The sequence below is a fragment of the Rhinolophus sinicus genome, linkage group LG07, assembly GCF_036562045.2.
Source record: "Rhinolophus sinicus isolate RSC01 linkage group LG07, ASM3656204v1, whole genome shotgun sequence".
Lineage (NCBI taxonomy): Eukaryota > Metazoa > Chordata > Mammalia > Chiroptera > Rhinolophidae > Rhinolophus > Rhinolophus sinicus.
Window position 1 is genome coordinate 99,179,874 of NC_133757.1, and position 27,718 is coordinate 99,207,591.

The following is a 27,718-nucleotide window of genomic DNA, read 5'->3' on the forward strand; positions in this document are numbered from 1 at the left end:
TGGCTTTCCTCCTTTCTTATAAACAGTAGAGCGCCCTGGCTATTTGTCATCATGGTACAAAGGCACATACTCCAGTTTGGTGGGATTTTTATCACAGCTAACAGACTCTTGCCTCCATAATTAGTAGGATGTCAAAGGAAATGGGAGAGGTTGGGTGGAGAAGAGGAAGAATACATGTTCTAATTTCTCAGAAACGTGTGAAATAATTCTTTTTAAATGGATTTGAGACAAATGCAGCAATAAAGCTGCTGCTCCTTTCACCTGAGCATCTGCACTTATCAAGCTGAATGAAAGGAAGCCGAAAGCGAGGCAGGTGAGGTTTTCAGTGAACAGAACAAAGGCACAGAGACGAGGTCTCCATCCTGGATCCATACTTAATTTGAACAAAAGCTCCAAGAAAATCTACTCCAATGATCCTCAAGCTATCTTTGGTGAAGAACTAATTTTCCTGATTTTTTTTTAATTAAAAAAGTTTATTATTCGACAAAGAAACCAAAAAACATACAATGGAGCAAAGACAGCCTCTTCAATAAATGGCACTGGCAGAATTGGAAAGCCACGTGCAAAAGAATGAAACTGGACTGCTATCTGTCACCCTGTACCAAAATTAACTCAAAATGGATCAAACACCTAAACATAAGACCTGAAACAATAAACTGCATAGAAGAAAACATAAGTACTAAACTTTAGACCTTGGGTTCAAAGAGCATTTTATGAATTTGACTTCAAAGGCAAGGGAAGGAAAAGCTAAGCTAAATGAATGGGACTATATCAAACGAAAAAGCTTCTGCACAGCAACAGAAACCATCCCCTAACTTATTATGGATTATCACTTCTGTAAAATACAATAAAAATGAATTGCATGGTTTCTTAAATATGAAACCAAAAACACAAACAACCAAAGAAAACCCAGATTAATTAGACTTCATGAAAATGAAACTTTTGTGCTTCAAAAGTGAATTTGTGCATTAAGAAAATGAAAAGACAACCCACAGGAGAAAATATTTGCAAATCTTACCTGATTACGTGACTTGTACCTAGAATATATAAAGAACTCTTACAACTCAATAATAAAGAGACAAATAACAATGGGCAAAGGACATGAATAGACATTCTCCAAAGAAAATATACAAATGGTCACTGAACATAAGTAAAAATGCTAAACATCATTAGTCACTAGGGAAATGCAAATCAAAACTGCACTGAAATTCCACTTCACAGCCAGGAGGACGGCTGTAATAACAACTACTGCCCAGGACATGGAAAAATAGGAACCCTCATACACTGCTGATGGCACTATGTGAGCTTGGGGCAAAAGAACTTGTGGTTTTTGCAATTTTTTTTCTAACTTTTTAAATCACAATTACTTTTGCACCAACCTAATAAAATGGTACAGCCACTCTGGAAAACAGTTTATCAGTTCAAAATGTGAGTTGAACAAAGGGTTAGCATAAAATCCACCAATTCCACTTCTAAGTGTGTGTGTGTGTGTGTGTGTGTGTGTGTGTGTGTATAGAAGAGAAAGGAAATGTTCATACAAAAATTTGTACATGAATGTCCACAGCAGCATTATTCAGAATAGCCAAGCAGCAGAAATGACCGTCTGTCCATCAGTGGATAAACGTGTATTATATATCCATACAAATGAATGAAGGCCTGATACATGCTACAAGATGGATGAACTCTGAAAACACTATGTTACGTGAAAGAAACTAGTTACAAAAGGGCACATATTTTACTGTACCACTTATATGAAATATCCACAATCAGCAAATTGATAGACTAATGGTTAGTAGATTAATGGTTGCCTAAGGCTTAGAGGGCTTGGAGGGAGATGCTAATGGGTACAAGGTTTCTCTTGGTGGTGATGAAGATTTCTAAAATAGATTGTGGTGATGGTTGCGCAACTTTGTAAATATATTACAAACCACTGAATGGTATATTTAAATAAGTGAATTGTACAATGTATGAATTACATTCCATAACTGTTACCCCACAGTGAACTGCAAGATAAATGATCAAACACTTGGGTGTCACAATAAATGTCAAACTGCTTTAAAAGTGTTTAAATGCTTCCCCTCAGTTTTAGTGCCTCCCTCCATGGGCCAGCATACCAGTCCATGACGTACTACTTCCCTGCAACGTTCCCTCAGGTGGGGTAGGTAAGCCCCGATAAGAACTACTCAAGAAAAGGGGACAGTTTAGTGGCTGAGTGGAAGTTCTGGAGTCAGACAAACCTGCGTTAGAATCCCAGCTCTGCCACTTACTTCCTAGCATCATGGCTTTGTTTTCTGGGATCTCGATTTACTCCTGTGTAAAATGCAGAGGACTACAACTTACACCACCAGGTTTCAGGATTAATGAGATAAACCAGACCAAGTAGCCAGCTAGTCTCTGGCACACAAACGGGCGCAACAACTGCCGTGCACGATAACCACCTTCTCCTCCTCCTCTCCCTTTTTTCTCTTGGATCTTTGCAGGCAAACCCATCTTTCCCCAAATCTTTCAGGCCCCAATTTCGGGCACTGTTCCATTGCCCCAATCCACACAGCCACGTGCTGCTTCTGCCTGCCTGGGAGTCAGTCCCCACTCTCTAAACACAAGACCCGCGTGTTTCCTTCAGGGAACTACTACCCTTTGCCTCCACCCTCAGCCCATGTGGATTTCGGTTAAAGGACGATCTCCTCGCAGCTCCAGGTAACCCTGGTGGAGCCAATCACAAAATTCCATCTCGCTGGCCTCAGAGGAAGAGCCTATGAGATATGAGAGCAAAGGCAGCACAGAGGAAAGCAGGACCCACAGAGGCAGGGAAATGGAATGCTCTGACATCACCTAAGACCCGGGACCCGGCTACGTCTGCAGTGAGCCCTCACTACCGCTAAGGATTTCTCCACTACTGTGAGCCAGTAAATCCATCTGGCTGCCTGAGTCACGTCTGACTTGGTTTCCTATCACTTGCAAATGAAAGCGATTCTTGATGGAAAATCAGCTCCTCACCGAAACCCAAACATGATTTCATCGTGGCGGAGATGAGCGTCATCGTCAATAGACAGGATGGCCTCGGTCTCGATTTCATTCCAGGGCAAGAATCGATTATTCAAACTGTTCTTCTCGGTACGGACCACCTGAGAAAAGGAAGGGAGACACTAAGATCAATGCCACCTCACAGAACGCAAAAGCAAAACCGCCTTTAGGCCGAAGAAGCCTGGCGAAACTTCCTGAGCGATTTTGCCTGGTTACATACCACTTGTAACATCTAGCACATAACTTTCAGGAAGAAAAACTGCCTCATCACTTAGGAAATGGATAAGAATTTCACATTTTAAGCTTTCTTCATCTGCTAACTAGTTTTCTTGTGAAACAAGCTAAAGCTGAGGATTATTTTGCATATGCAATAAACAGTCTAGGGAAATTAAAAATAACTTTCCCAAGAGGACACAAGGTGGCAGAGTAGAACTGACATTACGATTCCCAGCTCCGGAATCCCCCCGTTTGTTCATAAACTTGAAAACCAAACTCAGAAATCCCTTGAGTCTAAGTCACCTCTGACCAATTGTAAAGCCTTTTTTTTTTTTTTTTTGGTATATTAAAAAAAAAAGACCGCCTATCTCATTGAGGTTAATTCCTTCACCTTTGTAATCCCTACCTACCCACAGCACTAACTACACATACAAAAGCTTTTTTCTTTCAAGGTGTACCTAAATTCAGTAAAACTAATAGCTTCTGGCCACAGCAATCCCAACTCAAAGAATCGCCATCCAAAGTGACCCATATATGCAAAGCAGTATTTTCTTCATAAAACAAAGATCAGTGCCCAAACACAACATTATAATTATTAAAAAATTTATTTAAACCATATCTCAGATAAGCCGTTTACTACAAGGGAGGTAGTCCGTGTCATTCACCTTGACGACGATGACCATGCAGTCCTTTGATAGCTCGTTTTCTTTTTATGGCGTCTATCTAATCAATCCAACTCATGAGACACCATCATATTAGTCTCAAAAACCAGAAACAAAGAGAACTTCCTGAGGAGTCAATTCTTTAGAAAACCAGGATGGGTCATCTTACTTTGAACAAAATGTTTCACTTGTACTGAGGATAGATAACCTCTGCCTCCCATGATGAATGTAATTGTATTCGGGGTCTAAAAGTTTATTAACGGTTTCAAAGGTACTTCCATGACCTCCCGAGTATTGTCTCTTCAGCTTAAAATACTCTCTCCTATTCTTCTACCAAAATGACTCTCCCCCTGGAGACCCAGCCCGTCAGATGCCTCCTGCCATTCACTGCCCCGTTAAAATTAATCACTTCTGTGTTCCTAAACCAGTGTCCTTCTACTTCAATTAATTCATTCTAGCACACTCGGAATCCAATTAGCTGAGAGCTGGAAGGAGATCATCCAGTCCGACCTCTCACTATTAATACATGGGCAACTGGCAAGTGGCAGAGCTAGACTCTAATGCCTACCTTCTAACTCCAAATCAGTCTTTTTCTGCTAATCTTACATTAAGTTTATAATCCTCATTAAACCAAAGCCCCATGGAAAATGCATTATTAATTTGTGTACCATCAAGAAAGAAAAATCCTGCTAAATAAGAAAGAACATGAAATAGTTTATCACTTACTAAAGAGCTTTTTCAGACTTTGCCTTGGCCCCAAAGGAGTTCCTCCCCAGGCGAGACCAGGAGGAATGTGTAATAGATTTGCTGCTACACAGAACAGATGTCAGAGCCAAGCGATAGACACAGAAAGCCATCTTGCCCTGCAGCACATCTGACCAGGAGAAAAATCCGTGACCTCGTAGCTCAAGTCCCCCGAGCGCAGATTCAGCAGTGACAGAACAAAGGCACCGAGGCTTGGGTCAGGACAAAGAGAGGAGCCAGCAGGGCAGCCAGCCACGCACCCACCACAGTAGCTGCCAGGCTCTGTCCTCAGGAAGGGTGGGAGGGTGGCCAGACGTGGCAGAAGCTAAATGTTAACCTCAGCAATGGTAAAATGCCATCTATCTTAAGATGCATCTGATTTCAGAGATGTGAAAATGTAAAATAATGTCCACCTCAGAATCAATGGACTACGGTAGCTGTTCAGTCAAATGCCCTCCACAAAACTACCCTCATCACTCATTTTACTTTCCTAACATGCTTAGCATTCCCTTAATACAGAACAATCCTGCCGCTCAGGTGACCAAAGCTCCCCCTCAAATCTAGCGGTGAATATACACACCCTGAAATCCAGCAGTGAATACACTTAGCTTAAAATGAAGAAAAAAATAACTAAAAAAATCCAGTTCTTGACTACTCCATTGTAGATGAGCAGCTCTGTGGGTGAAGCCCCAGGAGGACAATCTACAGCAAAATCAGTAACCCAGGAACACACGACACAGAGCTGTGCTACTCAATGTGATTCAAAGACCAGCAACTCGGGCATCACCTGGGGTGCAGAAATGCAAAACGACAGGCCTTCCCCAAACCTGTCAGAGCCTGCCTTTTAAAAAGATGCCCGGGTGATTCCTGTACACATTCAATTTTGAGAAGCACTGGTTCAGAGGAGTTTTAAAAGCACGGCTTTCGAGTCAATCAGAAAAGCTTGAGTTCAAATTCCAATTCCACCATTTCCTAGATGTGTGAACGCCAGTAAGTAATCCCTCTGCTTAACGAGCACCATGTTGTATGGAAAAACTGAAGCTGTTTATCAGCCAAACTCAACAATCCGAGCAACAATCTAACGTTTCCTTGAAAAACAAGAAACAACAAAAACTGAAATGTTGGTGATGTAAAATAAATAAACAAAATTTGAAAACTAAAATGTTCAAGATGGGATACCGAGCGTATCCCATTTTTTGCCCAACTTACAAAGTAAATCAAATCAAGAGGACCTGCTTGTCCTGTGGAAGCCTTCCACAGGACGGAAGATCTAATAGCAAACGTGTTTTGGCCGAGGTTTCATAGCCAGTTTTCTGAGCAAGCTTATGCAAGTCCATTAAAAGGCAAGTCCATTAAGAACGACTACGGTGGGTTCCAGGAATCTAGTGTGCGTGCCACCTCTGCCTGTCCTGGCACAACTCCAGGTTGGAATGCCAGCAAGATATTCACGATTACGGACCTGAGGCAATAGCCATCAGAACAAAAGAAAAGCTTTACGGATTCACAGAAACGCAGCACCAAGGACGGCAGCAGCTTATCTGTGGTTGGCTCACCAACAACTGTGGTCAGTAAGTCTGCTTTAGGAATTCAGAGCCGTGGTTCTCAACGAGGAGTGATGTTGCCCCGGATAAAATCATTTGACAATAACTGTGGACACTTCTGGTTATCACACGTGCAGCGGGGTGGAGAGGAGGGGAGCAACTTGCATCTATTGGGCAGGCTGCGATCTCCTACGAAGCACAGGGCGGCCCTCCACAATAAGTGTCATTGCTGCCACTGCTGAGACACCAACTTAGAACCAGCCATCAGGAGACAGCCAAGCAAACTTCCAAAAATAAATGTAGCTCATTATTTAAAGACAATCACCTGTTGTTTCCCATAACTAAAAAGAGATTTCTACCCTTGTAAACTTGTAAAGTACAAACCTAAATGAAGGGCTGGGAGGAAGAGTAAAAGCTTTCTTCTAACATAACAGTTTTACTTCGAAGCTACAGTGCTTAAAGGTTACAAAAAGCACCGTCACCCCAATAAATTTTCATTTAAAAATACAGAAAATAAATGACACAAAACATAAAAAAAGCTCAGCAAACCAACCATTATCAAAAGGACAAAAGACTGGCACCAAAATCAAAAGGACAGAAGACTCATAGTCGGAATGCAGACGTACAGATCCGCTCCGCCTCTAAGAGTTTGAGAACTGGCAGATCAGAACATTAAAGAGATAACTCAATTTCAATTTACGACAAGAGTAGTATGTCATGTTTAGGATATATTCTCATTTTTGCTGATGTTGTTTTGTTTTGTTTCAAATTGCTCCCTCCTTCTTTCACAAAGGCTATTTTTTCATGCCTTCTGATTGCACCTTAATAACTTAGGAACATGAAAACATACCTTCAAGTTATTGATTTAACTTCTGGTACAACACTCACCAGAATGTATAGAGCACAGGGCCTGGGATACAGCAGATGTTCAACAAATGTTTTACCAGTAAGTGAATGAATGATTGAATAAAAGAATGAACACTCGAGTAGGAAGCAAGACCTAATTTAGCCCGGTTCATTCTATTTTCAGAGTATGGAATAAAGACTTGAGAAGTTTATATATAAAAACTACAAACATTCAACACAGTAATACCTTTCAGAATCTAGTTTTCTACAGCAAAAATCCATCAGCCCACAGCAATCAAGTCAGGAGCAATGCTCACTACTAACGTTCGTTTTTCTTGTTTCAGATACAATGCTCCCTGATGATGCTTCACTAGCTCTTTCTGTTTACCATCCTTCATAAAATCCTTGACTTTCTCATTGCATCTTTCTCTTCATCACAATGGAATAGTACAGCAATCATGGCCTAGAACCCTACCGTATGCAAATGTATGCAAATGTGTCCATGATCAAAAAATAATTAGTGACTTAACTTTCAACTTGGTTGTTGAGGAATTCTGGAGTTGATGAATTATAAAAGAACTACTACTCTGATAGGGTCCTTTCTCCTAGTATGTTAACAAAACATTTGGCTTCTAAATCCGGGCAAAATCAGCAAATCCCCATTAATTAGCAAAATATCAATTCACATCATAAACTAGGTACAATGATAAATCTGAACCCCAACTAAATAGTTAGCAAATATCTCTTAATATCTAAGGATTGATTTAGGTGGCTCTGTGGTGCAGTGAATATCTAAGGATTGAAAATGTAAGTAGTTATTGCTATTAAGAAGGAACAATGGAACAGTTCAACAATTTAGTTAAGTGACAGTTACTCAAGTGAAGGAGAATAATAAATTTGAATTCAAATGGAAGAACTACCTAAATAAGGAATCTTTTATGAAAGCAGCTCATGATTAATCATAGGCAGGTCTTTGAAGTTGGTAGGCAAGAAAACTAGGACATAAAGAGATTAAGTGAATTAACCCTAGTCATAAAGTAGACCAAAAACAGAACACAAAAACATAGGACATAGATGTGAGAATATAATTAGAAAATGTACATGGAAAATACAAAACCATATGAACATATAATGCACCTACTAAATTCAGCAATTTAAATACACGTATAAATGTCCTTTTTAAGACCAAATTTTGCCTAGCCAAACCCAACAGTCTTGTCTCCAATACACACACATGCATAATACACTTTAGTAACGAACCCACTTCTGAGAATGAAACACGTCTGTCAACCCATCATATAGGCAACAGCGGTAAACAGCTACTAACTTTTGTCCTCCATCCAACCCTTTCCTCTCACTTAAAGTCACCCATCATAGAGCTTGGAAATCAAGAAAATGAGGTCTAAGAAGCAGCGTATCATCACACATGTACCTACTTGTGAAGTATGTGAAATAGAGCTTGGGGTGATTGGGTGGAGAGGTGATCCACAGAGAAAGGACAACTGAAAAAGGAGCACTGAAACGTCTTGATTTTTCAAAGGACTCATTCAGGCAATGACGTGGTGAGAGCAAAACACTAGGAAATGCAAAGAAGGCAAAGGAGTAAGACGCTAACAGTGAACTGGTTTTCCATTTATAACTTAGTTAAATTTGGGTCTAATAAAGTTTTAAAAAAATAGCATGTTTCAGGTTGTGAGATAAGTCTGCTTTAACTTATAAAAGAGTAAGTTGCCAACAATCCCCGTAACACTGTAGGTAAAATAGCCCAGGTTAGAGGTTCACCATCAAATGAGAGAATGCATATAAAGAATATGACACTGTGCCTACGCAGCACAGAAAATGATCAAAAATTGTGCAGTTATTGTAACGTGAGATTAGTACAACCTCTTTCAAATTTGTAAGCATTTTACTTTTATATGTATGTATATGTGTGCATATTTACAAATGTCTTTATGTATTTTATATCACACACACACACACACACACACACACACACACACACACACACACAGAGTGCCTTCCTAAGAAATTTGGATTTGGTTAAAAAAAAAAAAAAACCCAATATATGCACTGAACTTCGGTCAGAAGTCCTAACACATAAGTTCTAATTTATATATTAATTACTCAAGTGATCTAAAGCAATAAAATTCTCAGTCTCAGATTCCTTACTTTGAATTAGTAAAAAGAGGGGGGAGACATTACCTAAAAAATTGATTTGCTGCAATTAGTAAATCATTTATGCAATATGACTTTAGCAATTCTTTATACACCTATAATTTTTGCTATTAATTCCTGATTTCTGATAGCTTTCTTTTATATGCAGCGCATTCTCATACAGAAAGAGAGAGCCATTCCATTCGCCATCAAGTTATTAAGTAAAATATTATTAATCAAACACACACACACACACACACAAAACGCCCATCCAAATGTACCAATACCTAATAAAGTCCACCAGGCTTAGTGCACAATCTTGGACCTAGAGAAACTAGACAAGGCTTTTCCTGTCAGCTTTGCTTAGAAATCACAATTTCAGGAAATTATCATCTGATACATTCAAGTAATATTTTTAAAAGTAGAGTGGGCACAGATTAAAAATAAAGTGTATCAACTTTCTAAGGAATAAGCTTTTAGAACTATCTCTACTCTTGCCTGAGATCTAGCCAGAAGTAAAGCTTTCAACAGCCCAATTGGCAGAGACCCAAGTCTGAATAACAATAACGCCAAGTTTACTACACAGCCAGTTTCTCTTCCAGTTTTCCTTCTTTTTCCCTTAGTAGACTGAAAGGGAAGTAGTATTAAAATCACTACCCTGTCGTGACATTAAGTTTCCCAAACAGAACTCTCCTTTTTATATTCTAATATCAAGTGCTGGGAGGGAGGGAAAAGGGAAGTGAAAAAGAATCTCTGTATCTCTATAGTTGTCATGTGGAAAACATGGCGCACTATGGCCTCACCACTTCCACAGAGACTCTGGAGTCTACTAGGAGGTATGATACGCCCCAATACTGCCCTGGTCCAAGCCACCAACACCCCCTGTCTAGGTCACTGCAATAGCCTCTGAACTGTTTCTGCTCTTCCCCCCACAGCCCCACAGACACATTACTCCCTGTTCGAAACCCGCCAATAGCACCCTAACACACGTGAAATAAAATCTGGACTCCTTCCCATGACCTACATGACCCTACATGTGCTGGCCTCTACTTTCTCCAAACTTCTTTCAAACTCTCCCCTCAATCACTGCACCCCTGATACACTGGGTATTCTTGCCATGTTTTGAACATGACAAGCTTCTTACACTTGCCATTCTCTGTATGTTCCTCCAGAATTGACATGGCCCATCTCTCACTTCATTCTAGCTTCTGCTCAAATGGCACCTCTTCAAAGAGGCCTTCCCAGGCGCCTGTGTAAATCAGCTGTACCCTTAATGGAGAAGGGGAGAAAAATAAAGAAGCAAGGGACTGGCTGTTACAAGACTGAGAAATGAGTATCTAGTGTGAAGATGAGCAATACTCGGAGTGAACAAGACTAGTGTTAATAACTAAAAGATGTCCCCTTCATAACAGCCCAGTTTTAAAACTCCAAGAGAACAGATTTTGATGTTCTCATTTCCACAGAATGCTCCCACAAGGCTACACTGTTTATTGCTATTTTCCAGAATATAAAGCAGAGTGAGGAATAGGAGTTAACTGGCCAGAATAAAGTAATAACTTGATCCAAAATTTTGGGTGTGACTCTAACTCACTTGGAGGTTTCTGCTTCCAGGATGGCTGAATAAGCTCCTACCAGACCCAATCCTCCTACAGACGGTAACTCCAAACTCTGGACAAGAATATCAAACAAACAAACAAATAAAATCAACTACATAAAGGCACTGGACAGTGAACAGAGGTGGCAAGTTACCACCTCTTGGAAGGGAGCTGAAATCTAGGAAGCAATTGCCAAAATGGGGAGAATCACTATTGCTTTCACCTTGCGAATAGGCCCGAGTTGGTACCACAAAGGACAGCTTAAACTCATATACAACACCCGAGTCTTTCTAGCCTGGAGAATAAGATGGAAGATTTGGGGGAAACCACCACCCCCTGAAAAGAAAGGAGATTCCAAAAGGGAGAGAGCCACATATAGGGAGCTCGAGTTCTGTGTACAAACTGCTCATCTCTGGCCCACTCCCACACCATGCATGCTTGGTGCTATCTGTAAGCAGACCCGCTAAAGTCTAAACTAATTGCCTGTTAAAACTAAAACATCAACACTTTTCAGAGAATGAAACAAAATCCAGTCTTCAAGACATAATATTCATAATGTATAAGGGTTAATACAAAGTTGTCTAATGTACAAAGAACCACAAAAACATGACTCAGTCCTCAAGAAAAAAGAAAATCAATTAAAATAAATCCCCAAAGGACCCATATGTTGGAATTAGCCATTAAAGTAGAAAAAGATGTTAAAGTAGCTATCATAACTATGCTCGATGAATACTTGGGGAAAAAAAGACAGGAAATCTCAGCAGAGAAACAAACTATTATTTAAAAAAAAAAGGAAATTCAGGAACTGGAAAATACAAATAAAACTGAATGGACTAGCTTAACTGACTAGCTTAACAGTAGAATAGACACAAAAATCAGTGACCTTGATGATAGAGTAACAGAAATTATTGAAACAGGAAGGGGAAAAAAATATTTAAAAAAAAAATAAACAGAGCACTGAGAACTATGGGACAACATCAAAATGTCTAATATACATATAATGGAGTCCCCAAAGGAGAGGAGGGAGAGGAGGGAAAAGAAAGTGGCAGGAAAAAAAAATCTAAATAAATAATGAATAAAAATTTCCCTCAATATGATGAAAAACATAACCTGACAGATTGAAGAAGCTTAGTGAACACCAACCAGAATACAAATCAAAGAACCATGGCAAGGCATAACGTACTCAAACTACTGAAAACCACATGTAAGGGAAAAAATCTTGAAAGCAGCCAGAGAAAAACAACACATTACATATAGGGAAACAAAAATTGGAAAACTATTGACAAATCATCAGAAACTATGGAGGCTGGAAACAGTGGAACCTCTTTAAGGTGAATCAAAGTGACAGTTCCCGTCCCCACGCTATTCAGGGTGTGTTTTGAGACTCGGCTTCAAATCCCTTGACACAACGCTATTCCCCATCTGACTTCCATTAGATGTTCTTCATTGTTACACTCCAGGAGCTAAGGAACCTGATTCAACTGTTTGCAAAATGGGCAAGAGACGGATAGAGAGAGAGAGAGAGCAGTCACCTACCATCCCCACCTCTGTTCAGAAGCCGCACACCATTCAGATGAGACATCTATTTCAACTGGTGGCACCACCGCCATATCTGAGCGGAATCCTGTCACCTTGCCCAGGCCCTATCCCAGTGGAACTGAAATTCTCTTTACATAAAGCATTTGGTGCATGAGTGTCCAGGAATGGTGGCAGTGAAAGACCACATTTACTCCAAGCCAGATCCGATGTGTTTCCCCTTTGTTATGTAAGTAACAATAAAGAATGAGGAATTTGAATATATAAATCCCAGTAGGTATGCCTAAGACAATCTCCGTCTACTCAAACACCTAGCGCTCAATAGATTTCATAGCCCACGAACATCCAGCATTTATCCCTAGTGCTTACAGGAGAATCGGAGCATAAGAGAAGCACAATTGCCCAGCATTTTCTGAAATGGCATGTGGGTTATTGGGTTGATTCATTCAGCTAATATGCTCATTTCAAATCATTTTCCCTGAAGGACTAAAATCTGAGCGATTGCCTGGGAACCAACCTGCTGCTAATTTATAAAGACCTGTGAACTAGAATGTAATGGATAGGGTACGTCTGCATCCTAGGTGGAAACACCACTCTGATATGTCTCATAATAGCACCATTTTTCCACAGGAGTGAGAGCTGCCAGTCTCTCTCAGCCCTGATATCTGGGTACTGTTGGCTCTATGCCCAAGAGGTCACAATTCTACTGCTGCCCAGAAAACCTGCTTTTCTGAAACAGAAAACATAGTCAAAATATTTAGAAAATGGAGTGAAATTCTCAAAGAACTAGAAAAATCTTGTATCGCTAATATGAGCAAGCTGTTCAGAGTGGCCCCCCATTTGGAAAATGTCTGGCATTTTCCCACTAGGCATTGTATGAGTGCACTGAGCTGCCCAATAATCAAAGAGAACTACTGATTTCCCACCAGAGTTAAAAGAAAGGATTAGTTCTGGTAAGTTCTCAGACGAATTTCAGTCATTGTTAACTGGGGTGGCATCAGCTTCTCTACATCCCTCTCAAATTCAAAGAAAACTCAGGAAAATGGAAAACAAAGGCTGCTTTATTATTCTATTTCAGCAGCATCTACCTTTCACAGAACTTTTTTTTTTTTTTTTAATTTCAATGACATTCAAAAAGTTGTAACTGAGAAAGGAAAAAGTGAAACTTATTTGGGAAGAAGTCTACAAAGAAATCTCCCCATTTACAACACTTTCCTTGATATACAAGATAAATTCTGGGATCAAAAGTTTTTACGCAGTCTTTGAATAGCCTCAGATTATAAATGCGATTCAATGAAATACAAGAAAAGGTTAGCAATAGTAAGCAAGTAGCAGTAGTGAGAAAGAAAACTTGAAACAAGGATTTATACAGGAGAAAGTAGGCAGTAACAGCTATGACACAAGGCAAATTAAGAAGAGGATACAAGAAGCCTTTCCGCGTGAAGTGAGTTAAAGCTGTCCGTAACAGGCAGACTATCCACACTGTCCTCCATCTCCTTTGACATGAAGGGATAAATAGGAATCGGATAATAACTGGACACCTTCTAGATTCCGTACTTCTATTATCTTAGATTCCTCTTTAATCTTGAAGTCAAAGAATCCATTAACTTATCGAAAATCACAAAATGACTATGTAATCCCAAGTCTATATTCTCTCTCCAAAACTTATCCTTTTCTGTTATACCATGCTGTTTGCTGCTTGGAAAATACTTCACATGAATTAGTTCCTCGATGAAATAAAAATTTTAAAAACTGGTCTAGCCCAAACATACCCCTTCCAGACAAATTCTTCCTAAAAACTACACTAATATTCTTAAGCAAGCTTCTGGCAACGCAAGGCCCATCAGACCTACTGCCCTTCTTTGCTACCTTTTTCTGGAAAATACCTCTGCTGTATGGTAAGCAGTTGGCTTAAGACTTGCTCTAAGGCCTCACATTTAAGAGAAATGGGTACTCTCCTTTTAGATCATCAAACTTACACCAGAAGGTGGATAAATAAAGTACTCAGAACTAAAGCCCTATCTTGTATAGTTGGCTATAATTTCCTGTAAAATACAGCATCCTAAAACAAACCATGACAGAGGAATAAAGAATGAGAAAGAATGTGCAAGAGACTTCAGAAAACGTTCAGGACCTCCAATCCCCAAGTATGAAACCCAGACTCCAGGCTTCCAAATGACTTCTGTAACATACTGTAAATGACACAGGGCTTCTTCCTAAATGCTTTGGAAGGAGACTAAAACTGCAGCTTCTGGAATCAGACATACCAAAGCGCAGCTCCTCCATTACTAATCATGACCTTGGCCAAAATAATTAATCTCTCTAAGCCTCAGTTTCCATAGATATAAAATGAAAAACATCGCAATACATAATGATATAAGTTCTACAAAGGCTAAGTTACAGTGCCTAGGTCTTAAGTGCTTCTTAAACGTTAGCTTTTCATCATCTGCATCATTAACACCTTTGCTATGACACAGACGTCTGTGGGGTAACTGACAGGGTTTCCTAAGCCTTCATGGGGCCGGGATCAGTTTCCGTTTTGGAGAGTCTGAAAAGATTTAGGGCGTGAATAGCAAAGATGCAACTGGCAAGGGCTGAAAGGACTGAAAAAGCAGCAAGCAGAATCCGTACAGGTTAAAACAAAAAAGTGTCCGTGTGTGTGTGTGTGTGTGTGTGTGTGTGTGTGTGTATGGAGAGAGAGAGCGGAGGGGGAGGGGGAGGTATACATCTGTACATCTGTATAGAAAAGGGATTAAGCGTGAACTACCGTCTCGCGCAGAAAAGCAAACGGCTGGCTTTTCCATTACCATGATGGGGACGCCGATGTCAGGCCACAGCAGGTCCTCGGAGGGCAGCTTGGGCGAGTTCCACACCACCACCACCTTGTTCAGGTACGGGAGGCCGTTCAGCCTCTCTAACGAGTTCATCAGCACTTCCTCCCGCTCGTACGTCAACATCACAACCGTGAACTGCTCTCGGGGGACGTTGCCTCCAAGTGCTGCCTGAAACTCCTTGCCGGAGCCCCCGGAGCCACCACCAATCGGCCGAAAGCCAGTCCCCGAGCCCAAGAATTTGGCCTCGGAGGGCAGCACAGGGTCGAAGGGGGTGTGGGGGAAAAGATGGAAAGGCCCCGGGGCGGAGTTCCAGCTGCGGTAAAGGTCCGTGACCGTCAGGGTGAAGTTGCGCAGGTACCGGGGTGAGGCGTAGGGCGGCTCGGTTTCCACCGGCCCCAGGTCCAGGTCCCCGTTGTCGGCCATGTTGGGGTCCGTCCCCGCCGCCTTGCCCGACCGGTGCGGGATCTCGGTGGCCGCCTCCTCCTGGATGGGAGCGGCGGGGATCTGGATGCGCGTCCGGATCACAGCCAGCACGGTACTGAAAATGCTGTCTGCGGTGGAGAAGTACGTCTCCCAGAGGAAGCGGCCCTGCCGCCGCATGGCCAGCAGGTCACTGTCCGACAGGCTGCGCAGCAGGAAGTGCACCTCGGTGACGCGCGGCTTGGGCAGCACCAGCGCCGCCTCGCTCCACTGCAGCACGTCCTGGTACGGGAGCTGCACCTGCTCCCCCAGCACCACCGGCACGGCCCCGACCTCCAGGGCCTCGAAGAGGCGCGTGGCGCCCCCGGCGGAGATGAGCAGGCGCGGGTCCCCGGGGGTGATGATGAGCGCGAAGGTGGACAGCTTCAGCACCGCCAGGCGCTCCTCGCGCGCCCCGCACAGCGCCCACTCCGTGGGCAGGCTGGCTCGGGGCGAGTTTTTGCAGGTAAATTCCACCAGCACCTGGTCCAGCTTGCTGTCCTGGACGGCCTTCAGGGTGGCGATGATACGGTCGTCGTAGTCCGCTGGGGGGTCGCCCTCCATTTCTTCCTCAAAGGAGCGGGCCTCCTGAAGGCTGGATCGCAGGGACTCGATCTTCTCACCCTGGAAGGTGAAGAGATACTTCCGCTTCACCGGCACCTGCGGCGGGATCTCCATGAAGTTGGGCTCCGACATGGCGTGGACCAGCGGCGACACCACCAAGTCAAAGCCAGGCCTGTACTGGGCAGCGTAGAAGGTGGACTGGGCCACCATGGCACGGCCGGTACTGACGTTATACAGTAAGTTCTGCGTGTCTGACTTCCGCGACAGGTTGATGACGACGTGGTTGTGGCCGTCTGTCCGCCAGTACGGCAGAGAATACAACTGCTTCTCGAGTTCAGCGGGCCGCAGCAGGGCTGGCTCCTGCACTTCTCCCACCAGCGTCACGTAGAGGCAGGCAATGTCCGCATTTTCCGTGACATACACGTTGGCTCGCGCTGTGGCCTGGAAAGCCTGCTTCACCAACGGATCCAGGTAGCTGCCAAAGGCAAACTGGTCACTGTCATAAACATAGACTGGGAAACCAGAGGTAAGGGGACAGCGAGAATAATCGAAACAGTTGTGCAGCCGGCAGCCCCGTGTGACCTTCGGGGGAGGAAGGCCGGCATCGTCCTTGTCTGGGAGCAGGCGGATGGGCAGAGACAGCTTGGGCTGATTTTGGGCCATCAGCTCCTTGTAAGAATGCTCCGTCTGGCTAATGACGTTCTTAAGCTGAAGCAGGTCCTGCTTGGCATTTTCAATGCTCTTCTTACAGGCTTCGATCTTCAGATTCAGCTTAGCAATTTCACTGTTCAGCTCTTGCCGCTTGGCTTCCAGCTGCAAGAGCTCTTCGCTTACAGACTCACGAATCCGGCAAAGATCCAGCACGTGCTTTACCTCACACAGCTCGTTACCCGCCCGTGGGCCAAAAATCCGCTTGCCGGCCTCATCGGCCTCGTCCAGAGTGGTGAGATAATAGTGAGCAATGAGGGGGAAGAACACCAGAATGATGAAGAGCGTGAAACTGAGCCACGTGAGTCGGATCCGGTTGGACCAGCGTAACATACAGGTCTGGCCTCCGTTCCCCACTGCCCCATTCCGCAACATGGTATAGCCCGTCATGAGTTCCTCTGTGGCTCTTGCCCCCTCTGATCACGGTGGGTCACTCGCCATAACCATGAGTTTCTAGGAGACAAAATTCAATCTCTCTTCACTCACACGTTTCCATGAGACTTAGTGTGTTCCCTGTACAAGGCACCAAATAAAATGGAAATTTTTTCATTTTCCTCAGCTGTAATTAAAATGGTCTCTGACCCTATTCCAGCAGACTTTTTTAAGTTCTGGTTGTTGACCAAAGAGCATGTCCTTAATCTTTACCAAATGGTAAAAGGTACCACATTGCTGATGAGATGAAAAGGAGGAGGTCCCTGATGATGAAACCCAGGAAAGATAACCTGGAGTCAGACAGACTTTTTCAACTGCCATCGCACTTGCTCCTTGGTTTTGCTGACCAACAAATATGCATAGTTACTAGTCACGGTTAGAGAGTAGCTTATTAGGACAGAACTAAATGCCAGCCTGCTACCAACGTCATTGCCAACACTCAAGCCTGCAAAAGAAAGAGAACCATGTCAGTCTTGAGGAGATTACATTCAACAACCCTGCCCTCCCCCAGTACATTTCTAGAAAATGCTTATATCTTATCAGATGGGAACAATGGTTGGGACACTGGGGGTGTCTCACAGAACATTTGAAGTCCGGTGTAGGTTTTGTTTGGTATGGATATTTTACTTGTGGTTAATAAGAAACGGATAAGGATTAAGTGTCCAAAACCAGCTTCAGTTTTTACAAACACACACTCACCCTTCTTCCTATTAAACTGGATATGGAGCAGCATTAGAGCCCTATAAAATGAAGGACCAACTACAGTCAACTATTTGGGCAAAGATATGGGCAACAATTTGTTATTTGAGACTTAGCCATCATCTTTAGATGAGAAACACATCCTTGGCAGCTATGTTCATTCGTAACATGAAAGTCCCCTTTTGAAATGCTTGTAAAAAGACTCTGTAAGTAGCTCAATTTGTTATATTCAGAGTTGAAAAGAGCTGAATAGAATTCTTTTGAGCTTTACCCAGTTATAGATGCAACAATCCAGAGACAAAATGTATTTCCCAGTTTGCTTCGCATTTATCTTCTGTTAGTAGACGTCACGTGCCCTTTCTTAAAATATAAATAGTAACTTGGTTTTTTAGAAAGAACACTAAGAAATGAGGGGCATTATTTCTTATCCTTTGGAGACAAATTTGCTGTCACACCTTATGCCTCAGTTTCTTAATCTCCCAAAATGGAAGTAAGTGTACGGAGATAACAATGTATTGTGTTGCTGTGAAAATAAAGGATAGTGGATATGAGGGCACCTGAGGCTAATCCATCTGGAAACAAGTTCCAGTCCCTTTCTCTTTCCAAGCTTGATTATCACAGGCTACAAAAGCTTTTCACTGGCTTTCACCTCAACTCATCTAGAATTGAATTCATAATATTCTATGCCAAAGAATACTCCCAATTTCTTTCATTCATTCCCCCCAAAAAGTATTTACTATACTCTTAACCTGTCTAAGACATGCTTAGTATAACTGTGGGAGAATCTAGAATGTAAAATACTCCTTGATCTCATGGCACTTCCTTTAGCCTAAGAGACAAGATAACAAACAAACAGCCACGGTACTCCTACAGGGCAGTATAAAATAAGTAGGTCTTCACAGAATCATTCTCTCTGGCTTCTACCTTTGTTAAAGATGTATAACTATTAAAGGTTTGATAGTCTCGTCTCCCTTTAAATAAAAATTAAAAGTTGATGCCAATGTTACTAAAAGGCTTGAGTAAGTTGAGCAAGAGACGAAGACAATAAACAACAAAAAAAATATCAATCATGGAAAAGCCTACATCTGGATGATCTAAACTTGGATAATTAACAGCTGACCAAATATCCCAAAGAGTGGAGGGCAATATTTCTAAAGCATTATCCTTTTAATTCAAATGTTAAAAGCTCTTTTCAAAAGAATATTCTCTGCATTTATGATCAAATTGTAGCAAAGAAGGAATGGAGTGGAGGGAAAAAGGAAGGCATAAGGCAATTCAGCTGATTCATTCCCTCCTTACCACACGTTTCAGGATCCTTCCTTTCTCTGACTCATGCTGCATTATATTTCAGTATATAATTTCTTGAAGTAGTGAATTCTGGAGCTTGCTGTCCTGATAGAAAATAGAAAAGTGGCATGCTATTAGAAAAAGACTCAAATACTGAAGGTGCTAGCAAAGAATTCATGTACTCTCTACTATGAAAAGGCTTCCCCCTGTGTACATAAGGTGACCACAGAATTTAATGTCCAAAGAGAGACACTCTTTTAAGTAAAAAGGGTACTATTAATGATACGCTGAGACAACAGGCATAAATTGGCACACTCAAAGGCCATCCATCCAGATAGAGGGTTATCTACTTATGTGCTCTAAGCAGGAATAAACCAAAACACTAAAATGAAGAAAAGTCCTTACCTTTTAGAAGTACATAGTGCGATATTTATAGAGGAAACAATTTATCTGGAATTAGTTTAAAAATAAACAGGATGAGAGTGGTGAGGAGCATTTGGAGATATAGATGAAACAAGATTAGCCATGAGCTCACTGTTGTTGATACTACTGTGCTCTCTGCTTTTACAAGTTTGAAATTTTTCCTATTAAAAACTCAAAAATATACTACATGGAGTCTAAACAAAATGTTTTTAAAAATTCATTTGGAGACTGGCTATACTTAATCTACCATTACTGCTAGTGCTATCAACTTATATATAAACAGAGCTGTAAATAGAAATAAATGTTCAATTGGAAACCAATATTTAAACAGTGATTCAAAAGAATTCATTCCCATCAGGAATAAGGCAAAAGTGTCATTAATGTCCAGTAGCAGGAACTTACTTTTCCAAACAGCTAGTTAAATTATTTCAAGCAGAAAAGAAGAAAACCCTCAGGATCTCTTCTGTCCTTCTCTGGAAAATGACAATGAAGGTAACAGCATGTAGAAATGTCACTGAAACATTGATAAGGACCAATCTCCAGAGATGTTTTACTCCAATACAAGTCTTACTCTTTCTCAGTCGTCTGCCACAGCACTGACTGCCTAACTTGTCAGCCTGTCCCCTACAATGCCTTCAACACTCAGCAACCAGAAGCATCTTCTTTTTTTAACATTTGTTTTATTATTTTCAGGTGTATAAAACAATGTAATAGTCAGACATTTATCATTTATATCCCTCACACAGTGATAACCCACTACCCCATCTACTCCCCCTCTGATATCGCACACAGCCCTTACATTTCCACTGCCTCTATTCCTAATGCTGTACGCCACTTCTTGTAACTACACACACACACACACACACACACACACACACACACAATTGTAGTTGACATTCATTACTGTTCAGCTTCAGCTTCAGGTGTACAGTGCAGTGATCAGGCATCTACATCATCCCTGAGGTGGTCTCCCTAATGAGACAAGTGCCCATCGGATGCTACAAAATCAGAAGCATCTTCTTAAAACATGAATCAGACCATGCCTCTCCCCTCCTTAAATCTTTCACTGGCTTCCCTTTCCGCTGTACTGCCAGGCCCTTCATAACTAGCTCCTGAACACCTCTTTAACTTCATTTGCCATCACTGTTCCACTTGCTCACTCAACTTTAGCTGCACTGTCCTCCTTCCGATTCCTCCACGACGCCAAGCTCTCTACAGCCTCAGGACCTTTACACTTGCTGTTCTTTTAGCCTCAAATGCTCTTCCCCAGGCTTTCCCTGGTTGACTCTTTCTCATCCTTCAGACCTTAACTTTCTTGATATTCCCATTTAAAGTAGCCTTTCTAATCCCTTGACACTGAAGGAAAGACCATTCCACGACACGACTGCTGTCTGTCCCACAAGCTGGACCTGGCCCACAATGGAGGTTGCTTTTTGCAAACCCCACTTAGAAACTGATCATAACTGACGTTCATTCTGACATAAACCAGCACCCCTCCATTGCCTCGTGCTGGTTCGTTGACTAGGTTGTTGTCCTGACCTGGACAAGCATGTAAAGTAATTCCTGTACGAGGTAGCATTCACGTACTAGTGCCAGTAATTATTCCCCCCTTCGCCCTATATAATTCTTTAGTGCCCACCAAGCAGCTCGGGGATCCATTTCATCTTGCACCTGCCCAAGTCATGCCTCATATGTAAACTTCCCTTAATAAACTCTATTAATGATCAGACTGGAGTAGCCCTCCACTTACAGAGGTAGATTGTCTGTCTCGGGGCTTTTCACTGGGTCTGCGTGTACTAACAGCCAGTTTCTGGCATTGACCTGTTGATTTCCTTCATACTATCTTTCCATTTATTTATTACCGACCTTCCCCCATCAAAACCTAATCCTTAAGGGCAGGAACCTGGCCTGCCTGGCTCACCACTGTACCACCAGCACCCAGCACAGGAAGTTTTATATAAGTATCTGTTAAATAAATAAATTAAATCTTTGATCACTTGCGCATTCTACAAACTCTCTACTTTCCCAAGTTCCCATGAAACCGTACTCTCTGGTGTCACACCTACTTTCCTGACTCATTCTCCCGCTGCGTTTTGCTGGTGCTCCGTCTTCCTCCAACCTCACAGAAAATGCTCTCCTGGGTTTTCAACATCATCTGGTAATGAATCCAATCACTTCAATGGCTTCAACCCCCAAAGCCACTACTCCAACCCCAGCCTTGCTGCTTTTGCACTAGTAGGCCAATGTTTCCAACTCCCTAAAGGACACCTCTCCAAGGATACATCATGGTTACTTTGTGATTGCAAATGCTTCCTCCTTCCAGTAACTTCCAGTTCTGCCCAGGAGACCACCTTCTTCCAGTCTTATAAACTGGAAACAATGTGACATACAGGAAAGAGTACAGACCCCAGAGCTAGCCAGCCCTGGATCAAATCCCAGCCTTGAAAGCTATTAGATGGTCAATTAACCATCTGAAATGCAGCTTCTTCATCAGTAAAAAGGTAACAACACTCATGTTCAGGATTGTTATAAAAATTAGAGGCAGTAAATTTAAAAATGCCCTGCACAGCATCTGATATAGAGTAGGCTATTATATATATTAACATATTACACGTATATAATACACGTGTAATACATTAATATATATTACATGTATGTATTATATGTTGTATGACCTAGCTCTTGACCTTTGTCATTACTGTATATTTCAGCTTCACCTTGTTTTTATGTTCTCAATATTAGCCCTTATTATTATTAATAGAATTCCTGCTTGTTTAGATTCACCCATATATTTAGCAATTTCCTTACTCAGAATTCCACTCCTTTTTGCATTTTTTCCCTTCCCTTTGGTTGTTTCCTTTTTCCTGACATAGTTCCTTCAGTGAGAGTCCATTGGTGGTAAACTCTGTTTTTATGTGAAAACTTTATTTTACCCCTAAATCTTCAATAATGATCTAGCTGGGTGCACAATTCTAGGTTAACAATTCTTTCCCACCAACACTGAAGAATCCTCTGGATTCCATCAGTGCTGTTGAGAAGTGAGATGTCAATCTACTTATTGTACCTTGTGGATAATCTGGTTATATTTATTTTCATCTTTGGAGTTCTGCATGTGTGTACATGTGGGATTTGCGGGGGGGGGGGGGCCACGTTGCTCAGCACTCATTGAACTTCCTGATTCTTAATATTCATGTCTTTCACTAATCTAGCAAATTCTCAGCCATTACCTCTTTGAATATTGCCTGTCCCTCATGTTCTTCTTCTTGAACAGCTAACTACAGATGACTAGGTGTCTGTCAGAACTCCTCTTTCCATTTTCCAAGCTTTTAAACCTCGCTTTTATATTTTCTCTCTTTCTCCTTTGTGCTACCTTATGGACATTTCCTCAGACGTATCCAGTTTAGGGTGAGGAAATTTTTAAAGTAATGAGACAGAGAGTACATATTTTAGGTTTGGGGGTCACACATAGTATACGTAGAACATTTTCTTTTGTCTTAAAAAAAAAAAATCCTTTAAAAATGTAAAAACGATTTTGACCAGGCAGGCTATACAAAAACAAGCCACAACCCAGATTGACCCCACAAGCCCCATTCTGCCAATTCCTGATCTACTTCATTAATCTCTCTTCTGTGTCTAAGCTGCAGTTTATCCTTCCTACATTTCAGGAACTATTTTGCATTTGCAGAAGCTCTATTGGCTCTTTTTTCATTTGCCTTATTTTTATGATAACACCTATTCTTTCTCATGTTTTCTATTCCTTCTCTTCATGTGTTCAGTTTGTTCTATTAGCTGATTCTTGCTCCCACAGGAAGGGTGGATTGTTTCCTCACGGGCTTTATAATTCTGTACTGAGTTCATTTTTTGGTAGTGCTTTATTTCTGAGAACTCTATGTGGTCTGGATTGAGGATACATCCCTCTAAAACAGTTTTTGTTTTCCAAATACTTCTGTCATATTATCCGTCTTAGACCACTTTTTATGTCAATTCTCAATCTGGAGATTCTCCCAGACCCTACGGGTATTGTAAATTGGGACAATTTGTAAACTTGAACAAAACCCTACAAAGGGAAACTCATGGCCATGAGTTCTCAGTCACATCCCTTTCACCAGCCACCCAAGAACCACGCTAAGGAAGACACCTCTGCGTGCTCACGGGCAGAGTTTTTTCTAGTCTATCTACTCCTTGAGTGAATGTTCAACCCTTTGAAAGTCCATAATCTTCTCTGGTGTCTGTAACACTCACAGGCCCAAGGCTTTTTCTCTTGCCTCTGTGGAAACTAACATGCAAGTTACTAAGACTGGTGAAAACCCCATGGGGCGGTCACATCAGACTGCTCTTCAGATGCTTTTTCAAGCCCCAACCTCTGCTGTCCTCACCCCCCTTTTTTATTTTAATGAAGATTTACCTTTGTGCCTTGAGAGCACAATAAGCATCTTGTAGCAGGGGATTGTTGTATTTATCTAGTCTGCTATTTTACCAAAACCAGAGACCTCTTCGCCTTCAGTCTATGCATGAATAAACATACTTACAAAAAGGGGCTATCTCAGGGCAGCCGGATGAGGTGCGCCCCCACAACTAGATCGAAAACAACGACTTGACATGGAGCTGATGGGTCCTGGGAAAACACTGTTCCCCAATATTCCCCAATAAAAATGAGAAAGGGGGGGGACATGTCACGTTCTTTTTTGTAATCTTTTTCCACTTATATCAAGAACACCCACATCACTAGACATTCTACCACTTGATGGTTAATAAGCGAGTACCATCTCACCATACAGAAAGACCATAATGTAACCAATCCCCTTTTGCTAGACATTTAAGTTGTTTCCAATTTTTCATTATTGTAATCAATGTTATAACAACTATTCTTGCAGCTACCTTTGCACACATCCATGGTTATTTCCTTCGGAAGAACTTTTTAACATGAAATTGCAGGATCAGAGCAAGAATATCTTACCATTTTTTAAATTACTGTATACTAGAAAGATGATCATTTACTCTCCTCCCAGCAATACGGAAAGCATCTGTTTCCCAATAACTCGCCAATAATGGTGTGACAGAAATGGGGATCAGTCACCAAGTATCTCTTTGCTCCCCTACATTTCTCATGCTGCCTTACAGTTTGGGTGGGGCCATAAAGGCTAGTTCTTGCCAAAAGGAATGTGAGTAGAAGTGCTGTCATTTCCAGTACAAGGCAGTTCAGCACATATGGATTCTTCCTTCTGCCTGCCCACCCCCTGAGACTGAAAGCAAAACACTCTAAAACTTGGAGTGGCAAGAGAGAAGCAACCCACTTCCCTGAGGCACCACTGGAGGAGGGCCATCTGACCCACACTGAACTGTGGAGTGAGATAGAAATAAACTTTTGTCATGTTAAGTCGCTAAGATGTTTGAGTCAACTGCTGAGGTTAAGCATTAATTAACCAAATTAATCCAACTGGATGTCATTTTTTACTGTGACAGTTTAATAGATAAAATGTCATTCTATTGTTTTAATTTACCCTTCTTTATCATTGGAGGTCAAACCATTTTTGTTCATTGTGTATCTGTATTTCTCTTTTAATGCATTACCAGTTCATGTGTTGTGCCAATTTTTCAATTTTTAAAACTGCTTTTTGACCACGTTAGTTCCCTGCTTATGTCCCTCTTCTTCCTTCCTTCAAGATCCTCTACAATCAAGGTTTGCTCTACCCATCCACTCAAACGATGCCACCTCACACGTTCAATGCATGCACTGCCTGCCGCAAAGCACAGAGCCAGCCGCCTCCATTCTCCCCACCTCACTTCCAGACTCCCTGGCAGCTACTTGCAACGGCTTTCCTGCTCTCTTCCATGTATCCACTTCCTCTCTGGGGCCGCTTACAGTCTTACCTCTTTCATAAAGTGTCCTCCAGCTGCACTGGATTTTTCAACTCTCTAAACTCCCAGTATCAGGGGATTCAGAAATTAACCATTAGTTTCCTTTAAGTAATTTATTTCTCTCCAGCTGGATTAAAAACTCCTTATAGAAAGATACTATTTTTTCTCACCACTTTTAAAAATCCCTCCACAGAATACCAGAGTTCTGGGTACCAGGTAACTGCCCAATAAATAATGATACTTGAAAGTCTTAGTTTATGTTTTCATTCTCAATCAAGTTCGAGATTTACATCCGATACAGTATTGGTTCAAGGAAAATAACATTGTAAAATAAGGAGAGAATTTCATACTTAGGAGGATGATGAAGGCCACGGGACTGAGATACGTTACAGAATTTCCTCCTTATAGTGATGCTGAAAATCTCTACCTACCTCCAGGGTTATTGTGGAGATTAATATTATCGATGAAAAAATGTGTAAGACACAGCTAAAGCAGTGCTGAGAGGAAAATCTACGTGTGAAATGCTCACATTAGAAAAGATGGAAAGTCTCAAATCAGTAACTTTACTCTAGGGTTACTACAGTAGACATTCTACTTTATTTCTACTATAAGAACCCTACTCTAGGGTTATTGAGTATATAGTTCCTACATCAAGAACCTAGAAAAAGAACAAAGTAAGCAGAAGAAAGAAACAACAGTGGAGAAATCAATGAAATAAAAAACAGAAAAATGAAAGAGAAAAATCAGTAAAAGAAACAAACCCTCAAGACTGACCAAAAAAAGGGCAGGGGAGAGAGGGGATAGATACAAATCACCAACATCAGGAATGAAACAAAGGGATATCACTATAGTCCTGCAGGTGCAGGAATTCAGAAGAAGCCACCCCAAGATGTGCTTCTGTGGTATTCAGAGTGTTCTGAGCTACGGGCACTCACTTTTAGCTTCAGGCTCAGGAGAAACTTCTGTCCCTCCCTTACCTACGTAGAAGAACTTAAATTAGGGGCCTTGCCCAAAGTAAGAGATTATCAGAGATAACCTCTTTTGACCTGCCTATAGGGCAGGACGAACTTCTGTTTACTAAGCACCTGCTAGCATCCTGCAGTGACTCTTTGGAGCCCCCAGGCACCTTGCCTCCTGCAAGCTCAGGATGTCTTATACCCCCAGGTTCCCTTTCTATCTCTGATCCTCTGCAGCTGTGGGGTCTCCGTCTCTCTCATGATGCAGGGTTCCCATACACGTGTATGTGTTAAATTTGGTTATTTTCTCTTGCTAAGCTAATCAGTCTCCTGTCTATCTGAGTAGCAGAGCAGCCGCAAGAACCCTGATGGCAGAAGCAAGTTTGTCCTTCCCCAATGAAGGCATCACAAAGACAATAAGGAAAGGCTGTGGAAAGGTCCGCACATAAATCTAACTTAGATGACATGGGCCAATTCCTTAAAAAACACAAACTACCACAATTTACCCAATATGACATAGGTAGTTAGGTCTATAACTGTTAAATAAATTGACTTCATAATTTTAAAACTCCTAGAAATCTCCAGCCCCAGATGCTTTCACTGGAGAATTCTACTAAATGTTTAAAGAATAAACACCTAAACACCTGTTCTACACAAGCGCGTTCAGAGGAGGGAACACTTCCAAGGTCATTTTATGAACCTAGCATTACCCTGATTCCAAAACCAGACTAAGCACCAGAAAAAAAAGAAAAAGGAAAAAAGAAACAAAACAAAAAACTATAGACCACTATCTCTCGTGTATATAGGCACAAAAATACTTAACAAAATATTAGTGAACAGAATTCAGTAACATAAAAAGTATTAAATTACATTGCATTTAAGTAGGAAAGTGTTCATTAAAGTAGGGAAGTATCATTTTAATATAGTCAATCTCATCTCATCCAGAAGCACGAAAATTCTCTCCATTTATTCACAGCTTCCTTTATTTCTCCTACCAAAGTGTTCTACCGTTCTCATCCCCGCCCCGTATCACATAATTAAGTTAATTAGCATTTTACATTTTTTCCTCATCCTTTCTCCTGGATCTCCGCCCCAACAGCTCTTCCTCTGGTTCCTTCCACGGCACCGTAACTATAGTTCTTCCTCGTGGGTTTGGCCTTTGTCCTCTTGCTGTCCTCA

The 27,718-nt window shown here is 41.6% G+C and overlaps 1 protein-coding gene across 22 annotated transcripts in view; it reads right to left on the reverse strand.

Moving 5' to 3' along the window:
* The window catches only part of EXTL3 (exostosin like glycosyltransferase 3), a 114,968-nt gene that overhangs the window by 30,695 nt on the left and 56,555 nt on the right, over positions 1 to 27,718 (reverse strand). For 18 of the 22 annotated variants that reach the window (XR_012498148.1, XR_012498158.1, XR_012498149.1 and 15 more), the window contains exons 2-4: positions 19,314 to 19,406; positions 15,126 to 17,760; positions 2,998 to 3,125 (exon numbers count right to left, since the gene is read on the reverse strand). Coding sequence is in view for 4 of the 22 variants with exons in the window: in XM_019733110.2 (XP_019588669.1) it covers positions 2,998 to 3,125; positions 15,126 to 17,273 (2,276 nt within the window). In the remaining 18 variants the exon portion in view is untranslated. Of the gene's footprint in view, positions 1 to 2,997; positions 3,126 to 15,125; positions 17,761 to 19,313; positions 19,407 to 19,706; positions 19,753 to 27,718 lie in introns of those variants that run through there. The other 4 variants (XR_012498157.1, XR_012498156.1, XM_019733113.2 and 1 more) reach the window with 2 other exon arrangements.